Genomic DNA, 11027 nt, shown 5'->3' on the forward strand with positions numbered 1-11027 from the left:
TTTCTTCCTCAGAAGTCATTTGGAAACCCTTTAGGCTAGACAGAGTGATGCAGCTTCTTTCCCTAAAGCATAATTGAAGCTGATCCCAGGTTATTCTCCTGCCAACTGCAGTATAAACAATTTTTCTTAAACGACTTCAGTTTTAGACACATCTTTTATTTTATAAATTTCCTTAAGTACTAACGCAGCCCCTGCTGATTGGGTTCTCATTTGTGGTTGCATACTTCTTCCTGGGATCAGTCTTACTCCTCTTTCCCCTTCTTTCCCATGTAAAGACTCCCATAATTGCATTCTTGTCTGTCCTCCAGCCCTTGGGGGAGGCTTGTCATCTTCAGCTGGCTATTAATAACTAGAAGGTTTTGTTCTATCTTCAAAAGCAAGCTGATACCTTGCAGATGCTTTTCTCTGCTGCCTGCTTTGGATATCCTTCTTTGCATTTAAATACTGCTTTTTAGCAGCTTTACCAAGAACTTCATTAATAAAAACTAGAAAAACTATTAAATCTAGTTTTATATTGGCACAATAAACTTTCCAGATGTGGATTTATGGGAAAAGAGCAATTTTTTTAGGAGCGAAGATTCCCTTGATGATTCCTTTTGATCATTATCGTGCCTTTTCATGAAGGAAGCTGACTTGCTGTGCTGAACTGTAGCATAAAATGTATTTTCTGCCAATAAACAGTGGTGCTTTCAGATTAAATACCTGCTTTGAACTGATGGGTTTGTCCTGAGGCCCTGTACTCCCCCAGAACATTCTGGGATCATATAGCCTTAAAAATATATAAGACTAACAAATACTGTAAGTTGCAAAAGATTTGTAGCATACTGAAAATGCCGTAGCAAATTGTTAAGAGGTTGAGGGGAGACTGAAATCAGTCTTATGATGCGATATAAAATAATCTGTTTTCTTTTTCACAAGGCAATCAGCAGTTAGATGCCATTCATGTAACACAGCTGGAAAGAGACACTGTCCTAGTCTGCCTGGACAGTAAGTAACACATCTCTGTTGGGCAACTTCCTACATCTTGTGCAAAACTCGTTTTGCCACAGTTGTTGATTTTAACTCTACCACAAGTCAATATTTCTCCCTTTGTTACTCATTTGGCTTGTAATATTTCGGAAAAGATGCAGTTCAGATAAGCGGGTTTTCATTTTGACTCTTGTGATTCCACTTCTCATGTGTGAAGCATTCTTCTTTCTTTTGAAATGAAATGTCATGCAGCCTTACAGGGCAGAATTCAAATATATGCCAATCAGGAATTTTCAAAATTTACGTGGAAAAAGTGACATTTGCCTGTTGCATATCTAGCAGGACAGATAGCTGCCACTCCATCATACACAGTGATTATAGCCATATCTTTCATGCATTAGAGGTTAATACCTCAGTGGGAAGTTTGCAATGACTTAGTCTGCCTAAATTTCCTAAATTATGTTGAATCCACATTTCTGCACTGTGTGTTATTTGCAGGAAGGCTGTCAGCAGAGTCTGAACACATACGAAGTGACTAAGAAGGTTTTCTGTATTTATTTTGAGAGAAGGATGCTCCTGAATTCATTTCAGGCAAACACTGTAGATGTTAGGTTTGGGCATTTCTTTGTGCCTGAAAGATGAAATTAATACTTCATACTGAAAGGCATCAGTAATCCTTTTCAGCAGTGGGTTTTAATACTTGTTTTTCTGTTTTCCTTGAGAATTTGTGAAAATTGTGAATTTACAAGGGAAATTGAAGTCAAGCAAGAAATTGGCCTCCGAGCTGAGCTTTGATTTCTGCATTGAGTCAGTGGGTGAGTGATTTGCTTCTCTGTTGTCTCTCAAGGACTTAAGAACTTAGAGGGATGAGTGTTGAAGGGTTTTTAATAATCTAGACTGGTCTAGTGCACCCAGTGGAGCCTAACACTAAAAACTGCCTGTGTCAGGGTACTCTGTGCTGTCTCTTTGTCTCCACTGATGTGCTGAGGAAAGTAAAGCAGTTGCCAGATCGTGTGCTTGATTCCATCTGGTGTCATTTCTGTTTTATAAGATGTATCCTGATTTAGTTAAAAATAAGGCTGAATAATTTCTGGTCATTTCCCTGATACTGAGAAAAACCTTTGGGGAGGCAAAAATATTTTAGTAATACAAAAAGTTCTGTTGGTCTTCTAAAAGCTAGGATTTGATTTAAAGTGATAGCACATCCATTTTTTAACAGTCAGGGTAGTAGCAGTTTAGTCTAATTCTTAGAGGACAGGCTGCTGTCTTGAAACTACTAGAGCACAGTGGCCTTGCTTCTAAAATTTGAACTGCAATTGTCAAACAAGTATTTCTGATGTAATAAGCTCTCAGAAGTATCTAATTACCGTAAGTTTAAGAATTTTGTATCTTAGAAACTGAACTTGTTTCTGGAATCAAAAGCAGTAGAGACACAACTTGTTTTTGTGAGCAGTTCTGTCCAAGTTGCATTTCTGGGTTCTTCAGACATCTTCCCTTTAGAAGGAGATTCTTGACAAAGCTATTGTGTATTTTAATAGCGATGAGTAAAGCAGTGCACATTCTTTTATACGGCATCTCTATTTAGATACACCAGACCCGTCCTGAAGGAAGATATTTTTAATTAAGCCTGTGATTCTTCCCTGAATTCTGACACATTCTAATTAACTGCTGTACTTGTATCATACAATACCTCCTGCTGACACATGCGTAATGTGACTCGAGCATTGCCTTTTCCTTGAACTCTGGAGGTATTCAGAGACAGAAACATTTATCCTGAAGTCTTGCACTTACTAGCTGACATTGGGTAATGTGAGCAGTTCTCTACACTCCAAGCAGTCTCTTGGGAATTCAGGGTATTAACTCTTCATTCTCTGATTGCAGGGTGGAGTGAGGAGTAGCAGGTGAAGGTTAGTCTAAGGCTGTTGTGACAAAGATTGCTCTTAGGATTCTGCTGACTGCCTTTGTTCTGTGTGTTTAGGGCATGGCTAATACTGAGCAGATACAAACTGCAACCTGAAGGAACAGTAAAGGAAAACAAGTAGAATTTAGGAAATTAAAACTCAGTGTAAAATATATTGCGCCTAAAGAACACCAAGCTCTTCAGCCATTATTTTCAGCAGTCTGGTAATTAAATCACAGAGCTGGTAGCTTTCTGTGTTCTCTCTTTGTCCCTGGATGGAAGACTCCTCCTATTTTTCATGCTTGCATCTATTTTGAAGTAAATATAATAAGTCAAATGATCTGTAATTTCCAGCAACCCACAGTGTTTTGGTTGGCAGCATGTTTATACACTTCCTGGTGTTTTCTGCAGAATCATTAGGAAAACAAAGATCTAGAGAGTAGAATTGAAAAGGAGAAAAGGAAAAAACAGAGATGCCTAGCTTGGCTTGGCAAACAGGGAATGTCTGAGTGGTATCTTTTGAACTGCACTTTAAAAAGTTACGTGCGTCTCGGATCCAAACAGTCATTTCAGTCCAGTTTTTCTCCAATGATTTTGGAGTTTGGCTCTACCAGGAGTCCAAGTCTCACCACGTACTTTCTCCACCTGCTGCTTCTTATCACTGCTGGTGAGAAACCCAGGTTTCTGTGGTTCAGGTAAGCCATGCCCAGCTCTAATTTTGTGTTTCACCTTTGCAGTGTGCCTTCAAGACAGTGTGCTGGCCTTCTGGAAACACGGCATGCAGGGCAAAAGCTTTAAGTCAGATGAAGTAAGTCTCGGATCCAGGTTTAATTTCTTCCTGTTTCTTACTTACCACTTGATCCTTAGGCCCCTCTAGCTGCTTCCCTAGTGATAATGCTTGTGCTCCGCGTTGTCATTGCTTCAGCTTGCTGGTTGCTTGTTCTGACCTGCCTGCTTATGTTGCTCTTGGTAAAGCTCATGCACACTCTTTAGCCAATTCTGTTTCCAAGAATATCAGTCAGAGACTCCTGAACTGCTTCTGCACAGAGCCAATACAGATCTGGCATAAGCAGCATTTGGGTTTCTTGGATTAAAAGCTCAAGTTGGCAGCATCCTTTTTAAAAAAAAAAAAAAACAACACTTTTTTTTAAAGTCTCCCTTAAAAAAAAGTGTCCTTTTTTCAAAAAGAACACTGTCCTTTTTGATGGCATCCTCTGAATATACAGGCAAAACTAGTCAGTCTCTGCTGACAAAGATTGGATCAACATACTCCATCTGTGCCACCAAGTCATCTAGGCTGATAACAGTCTACAATACAAGTTATTTAAAATAAGTTTCATTTTATTAAATTTAAAACTCTTTTTTGCTTGGCGTTATCTGATTCAGTCCTGTAATTTTCACTAAATTGTATTTGAATTTTTGAAGAGACTGATATTATTTTTTTTTTCCCCCCCCAACTCAGCCCAATAAATTTAATTTTGCCACTGAAATGGACTTGAATGTCTCTTATTTTTCTACAGGTTACCCAAGAGATATCAGATGAAACCAGGGTTTTCCGCTTACTGGGATCAGACAGGTAATCACCTTGAAGAAACATAAACCTTTTATTTTATTTCAACCAGCTTTCTAGCTTCCAGCTGGAATCGTCTTCCAGCCCACCAGAGATCTATCTGTAGGCAGTCCTGGGGGAGGCACTTGACACTGTTTCTGCCTGTAATAGCCAGAAATTTAATTAGTGATTGAATCTGTATCCAAAATTATTGCTAAGAGCCCCTGTGACATCCCCCACTTTCCACTGCAGAGACAGAAATTTGAACACAAACATAAGTGCAAAGGTACAGTGTGAGGGAGAGATGAGAAGCTGCTTTTGGCCTGTGCTAAGCAGGGTGCCCAGTGAACTTCTGGCTTGGATTTTCCTGGTGAACTATTTTGGCAGATAGTTACTTAAAAATAATCTTTGCTGCTCTGGGCCTCGAGGTCTGGAAATAGCAGAGCAAAGTAGATCACGTACAGGTTTTAATGCACAGTGGTCTGAATTCAGCCATTACCCACGACATCTGGATGATTCCTTTCAGCTACAGAGGTTGGGGAGAGGTGCAGGTTTGAAACCTCAGCAGAAATGGCCCCGGTCTCTGGATTTGGACGTGTGTACTTGTGGCTTCTCAGATAGCCAGAGCACTAAATGTAGAAGGAGATAGTAAAGAGTCAAGAAACCAGTTCTAATCCCTGATCTTCTGCTCCCTCATTTGGCCTTTGGGAAACTCTTGACTCCCTCCCTGTAAGTAATCCATAATTTTGTGTACTTACGCTCTCGGATCCCCAGTCCAGAGAGCGACTGAGAGCGTGCTAGCTCGTTTGAAGAGGGGCAGCTCATCCAAGAGACAGCTGAAGTCTTTGCTTTGCACCTCACTCACCGAGGACCCACTGTATTTGATCACGGCAGTTGGAACTGAGGATCCCTGCCACTGCAGACCCTGAACTCTCAAAAACACAAACACCGTGTGAGCTCTGACAATGCCTACTCTGCCTGTTCTGTCTGTTATCCCCCTTGTGCGGACAGGCAGTGGTAATTCCCTTCCCTGCAACTCCCAGCAGAGCGAGGGGCATTTTATTGCAAGAAGGAGCTTGCGGGAATTTTTCTTGCTTGCTGGAATTGGTACCTTTCAGTGGCTCATATTTCTGTGTTGGGCTGGTGAACACAGGAGCATCCTAAACGCACAGAGGGATGGGGAGCAGCGTCTCATCTGGTTCAGCTTGCGCTTTTATAGAAGACGTGCATGTCTGAATAACAACTTGGTGCAAAGCTCTTTTGGGGGTTGGAGATAAGGTTGAAGTCCTGCTGCGTCCAGTTTTGCAGAGAAACCATTTTTCTTCCATTCTGATTTCACTGAACTGCCAAATCCTTTGTTTTGTATTTTGCCGTCTCTGTACAAATGGAGCAGGAATCTTTTCTACCACTCAGGTGAATGAGTTGTGGTAGCACCTGTTTGGTTTGGATCGCTTAAGAACTACCGAGTTGCAGAAGTGAAGAGCAGGGACAGAGGCTGTGAAGAGTGAGACTTCATTTGAAAACTTTGTGGAATGTGACATGGGAGGGGAGTGTGTGTGCAATGCCAACCCTGAGACAGACTCCCTTTGAGAAATCTAACTCGGAGTTGAAGCGACACATTTGGCTTATTTGATACTCAGGTAGAAAACAAGAAGCAGAGAAAAAAGTTTAATCTTAAAAATGACAGGAGAGGGACATGAAAAATGGCAGGGAGGGGCAGGTTTTCCAGAGGAGCCTACAGGAACATGATCCAGCAGGACAAAGGCTGAGATGGGGTTGAGTGTTCCCAATGAACCCATCGGCTGATAAATATTTAGAAGGGAGAAGAACTGTTTAGGTTAGTGGCTGATGCTTATCGCAAGATGTAGGAGGTACAAACGTAATTGGGGTGCAGATGCCGGGAGGGTTGTGTCTCCTCACAACCCTCTGGCTCTGAAATAACTTCCCGATAGAAGCAGAGGACATGGCTTATTTCAAGGTGGAGGATGTCTGTTTGGAAGAGGTTTGTAACACACTGCACGTGCCTTGTGGTTGAGAGGGGGCAGATTCGGGTTCAAGAAGCTGCTTCTAGTTCTCTGTTCCTTCTATATTCCACTTCAGTGTCTTTATCAGAAGTGATGCTGGAAAATGAGGGAACTGATGTAAAGAATAAAACACCCAAAGTATTTAAGAGAACCTAAATCCCTCCAATCTGTAGAAACCTGGGAGTTCCTTCTCGGCAGTTACACCGTGCGCTTCGTATTTTGCCACTAACCGTTTTGGATTGTGTTTGTGTTTGATTGCAGGGTGGTAGTGTTAGAAAGCAGGCCAACAGAAAACCCGACTGCACACAGCAATCTCTACATCTTGGCTGGACATGAAAATAGTTACTAAGCAACAGTAACCTAACGCAAATAACAGAGTGAATTTGCCACACGAGGAATAAAGAAGCATTATTAGGAAACTCAGCAAAAGCGGGACTGTGACTTACTGTTTCTTTTCTGGATGCCTAAATGATGTTTTAGGGTGGAAATCAATACATTTTTGCAGCTGGGAACAGCTGGTTCTGTCTCTTGCCACTGTGTGGTTGGTTGTATCGAGTTTGCTTAATAAAAGCTATGAGATAAATAGCCCTTTACTCATTAGTTAGAGGGAAACAGAGCCTTTAAAAAATGTTATGCAGTAAAGGTGCCATAAACTGTTAAATATTTTACTTCCCTTGGATTTTCCTTACATTCTGTAGATATATAGTGCTGGCTGTTTCCCTGTTTTATACTGAATCTTATTCTTAATAAAAAAGATTTGTGTAGGAAGTGGAAGTATCTGCAAAGCTTTTTGGTTTTAAATCTGCCATTCAGTATGGCTTTGTATAATAGACTATTTAATCCTTATTTATTAATCTGCTGCTAGAATGGTGTAATGTATCTAACTTTTAGCAAAGGAAGGTTGCAGAGCAGCTTACTTTTTTTTTTTTTTTACGATTGTATAAAGATTTGATTATTCTTTTTTTCTTGTAGGGATGTAGTGCGTTATTGAGGGGTATGTTACAATGTTGGTTGATCTTGTAAAAATGCAGTTTTGTACAACAAAGTATTTTGTATTGATTTTTTTTTTTTTTGCCTGCAGAATTGCTCTAAAAGGGATTTTCTTATTTACTACTAGATGTAGGGTGTGTACACAAAATATAATATTGATATCGGACATGTTGCTCCTGGGTGGGTGTGTACAATATACGTGTGTGTGAGTGCATGTGTGCATGTGTGTTAAGTTGACCGGCAGTGTGTATTTTTTATATATATATATATATATTTATATATATATAAAAATGTACAAAATATATATGCTTTATTTTCATAAATTAGGGATAAGCCTCATGACGTGAAATGGAAATTGTACCCGGTCATCATCCTTAATGAATGAAAGTATCATGTATCAAACTGCCCATGACGTATAGTTTATTTATACTATTCCAGAGGGGAGCTGAAAGGGACAACCCAGCTTAGGAGCTTTTTTGTTTGTACAGCCATCCAGCTGCTGCCATCAGACAGTCCTCTGGAAATGGTTATTTCCCCGGCTGTGTAGTATAAATAAATATGATAAGAACCAGTATTCTATGTTAAAGCTTTTGATCACTTTTTCCCTTCCCCTGTTTTGTCACCTGTGTTTTTCTTTCTCTTTTTATTTCTGCATTAAAGAGTCACATCGGTTCCTTTTGTCTTCCTCATTAATTAAAATTCTTGAGGTACATTAAATATAAATATAGACTGACTACAGGACAGCATCTGGTTTTACTACCTCACATTAACCTGCTAGCTTTGATGTAAGTAAACACAGTCCCTAGGCAGATACAGTAGCAGTTCATAAACATTTGAATTGAGGGTTTTTTTAATTAATTCCTGCAGCACACTGCAGTATTGTGTTTCTGTGATCTGCTACCGCAGGAAAAGCAGGTTAGAAGCTTCACACATCGTTTTAATAAAGCAGTAAAGGTAAGTGTGTTACGCTGACGGCTCGGCTGACGGCTCTGCTGACGCCACGGAGCCGAGGGGTTTGATCTTTTTAAGTCACCACCTGAGGAATGGGGCGCTGGGTTGTCTGCTTAGGCAGATTTATAATTTAGGTGACTTAGGTGATTCATAATTTAACGCTGATGGAATTAACTCAGCGCATGTGATGACTCAGTAATGGCTGTTTGTTACTAGGTAGAGCTGGAGCTTTATGTCGTTCTGAAGGTCTGGAAGGAAAAATAGACCCGTACACAATTTAGCATTTTATCCACTTAGCATTGTCATTCAAAACTAATTCTTGTTGTTGACTTGATAGTTAAGTCAAGCTTTTCAGTTCTGAAACTCTGTCAAAGTTTAATAAATAGTAAGTGTACAGCTAAAACTTAAAAATCCACGGACAAAGTATTGAAAATGTGGTCAGCTGTAATTGGAACAGCGGTATTGAAAGTAGGACATGTAATTCTTGTGTTTTAAAGAAATCGAGTTCTCTAGTGCTGAAATTACTTCTCCATAGGTAACCATGATTGGTGATTAACCCTCAAACAGCATAACTCCTGTCTACAAAGACTTTAAAATGAAAATTAAGACAAAGTGAAGCCACCAGCTGTAGATATAGTAGAGCAAATGCTTTCACTTAATTTACCTCATTCACTGCAAACATAATTTTGGCATCATCTTTGAAAACGCTTAAAGAAGATCTCTAAAAGACTAGAGAAATCTGTAAATAAAGTATGAATATTTATGGGGAGTAACTGGAGTAAATAACTATTAGGTCATGACACTGTCATGCGAAAGTAATCAACTGAAAGTGTTTGGATGACATGAATGGTGATTTGCTGAATCAAAAAATGAATCTAGAAAAGTCCTCATTTAATCAAACCTCCTTTTTTTAGCTGTTAAAGCATTTCTCATGGCATATTCTGAAATGCTTGGTCTGTTTTTATAGACAGTGGCATTTTTGGCATGATCTGCAAGATACTGTTCCCTAGTGTAAAACCTCACTCGTTACTCTTAGCGGAGTATAGCACAGCAGATTTGCATGTTTTATAGCTGAACCAGCCAGTCTCAGTGACTCCGACTGGTGTAATTTGTGTTTGTTAGACTGTTTAAGTTGTCTGTTATCTTTGTATGTTTTTGTGACATTTCAACCAGGGTTGAGAAAGCCTAGTGTGTGGTTTTGGAGTTTATAAAGCAAAAGCTTGCTCACCCCCTCGTTACTCTTTTTGACAGCTATCAAAGTATTAGTTATTTGATGCACAAGGTTCATGTATTCAACTTGAAAGCCTTAAAACAGGCTCCCAGTGCTCTTTGAAGTACAAACAGTATTTGAAGAGCAGCCTGTAGATTAGCCTCTTTTGATTTCCTAACCAAATTCTTTGTAACTGAAAAATGTAACTGAAAAATGCAACTGTAATGGTGATGACATCTCTCTAAAGGATGAAAGGTACAACGTATCAGCGAGCCACTCTCTCTCTCTCTGAAGGAAAAGGAGAAGACTGGGAGACTTTGAGATGTACTTTTTACCTTTAGTCATTAGATTGTAACTGAGACTCTAACTGCACTCGTTCCAGTTGGTGTAACTAGGCTTTGTTCCACATAAATTTCTGTTGCAGTCATTTCAGTCTATGCCAAATAAACTGCTTTATTGGATACCTACATGTGGTGTGGTAGACTTGCTGGCAACCTTATTGGATGTATCTGGAAAGAAGCTGGTCTCTGGGTTTCATGGCAGTCAGTGGGAAGGGCCTTGTCCAGGGCTGGCCACTCTTTGTCCTACAGACTGTCTGGGAACCCCACAACTATCTCCCACCTACGGCAGATCGACTGGAGGAGAGGGAGGGCTGGGGATGGCACAGAAATGAGAAATCAGAGCAGCAGTGGCAAACTCTCCCCAGCTTCGTACTAGCCAGCCCTCTGCTCCGGCAGAGCCCTGAGCACATGTAGGTTCACAGAATCATCTTGGTTGGAAAAGATCTTGAAGATCCTCCAGTCCAACTGCTGACCTAACACTGATAGTTCCCAACTACACCATATCCCTTAGCTCTAAGTCAACCTTACTCTTCAACCCCTCCAGGGATGGGGACTCCACCAACTCCCTGGGCAGCCCATTCCAACACCCAACAACCCCTTCTGTAAAGAAATCCTTCCTGAGTTGTTTGGCTTGAAAACCAGAGACTGGCTACCTTGTGCCCAGCTCATCGGGAAGAGAGCGGGGTGGCTGCTGGGCTCTGGAGCGTTGCTTAGAATAAGAAAACTGGAACATGAGCATTTGACAGTCTGCCCTGGACACGGCAGGATCTAGGGTGGTTTATAGAAGCCTCGCACGTTGGCCACCAGTGTAATGTGAGTGGTTCAGCCCTTGTCCATCTGTACCCCAGATCCTCAGGGACGTGCTGAAGTAGACAGAAAAGGGGGTTTGTGAATGTGCCTTTGGACAACACAGCCACCAGTTACTGGTAAATAAATAAATACAGATAAATACTCCTTGCTCTGCAGAAGATTGTTCCCACTGTGGGTGAATCTCAGCATCAGGCTCTGAGCGATCTGGGAAAGCAGTTTGGATTGTGGACTGACCTGCCTTTTGACTTCTCATCTGAGGACCTTCCTCAGTGGTGCAGTCCTT

The 11027-nt window shown here is 40.8% G+C and overlaps 1 protein-coding gene across 1 annotated transcript in view; it reads left to right on the forward strand.

The window, feature by feature from the left end:
- Positions 1–10060, forward strand: part of MAP4K5 (mitogen-activated protein kinase kinase kinase kinase 5) — a 72137-nt gene extending 62077 nt beyond the window's left edge. The window contains exons 29-33 of the mRNA XM_074909013.1: positions 919–987; positions 1692–1784; positions 3607–3677; positions 4390–4445; positions 6704–10060. Of these exons, the coding sequence (XP_074765114.1) occupies positions 919–987; positions 1692–1784; positions 3607–3677; positions 4390–4445; positions 6704–6791 (377 nt within the window). The 3' untranslated portion in view covers positions 6792–10060. The remainder of the gene's footprint in view (positions 1–918; positions 988–1691; positions 1785–3606; positions 3678–4389; positions 4446–6703) is intronic.
- Positions 10061–11027: the final 967 nt, after the last annotated feature.

This window comes from Athene noctua, chromosome 6 (assembly GCF_965140245.1).
Source record: "Athene noctua chromosome 6, bAthNoc1.hap1.1, whole genome shotgun sequence".
NCBI classification, from domain to species: Eukaryota; Metazoa; Chordata; class Aves; order Strigiformes; family Strigidae; genus Athene; species Athene noctua.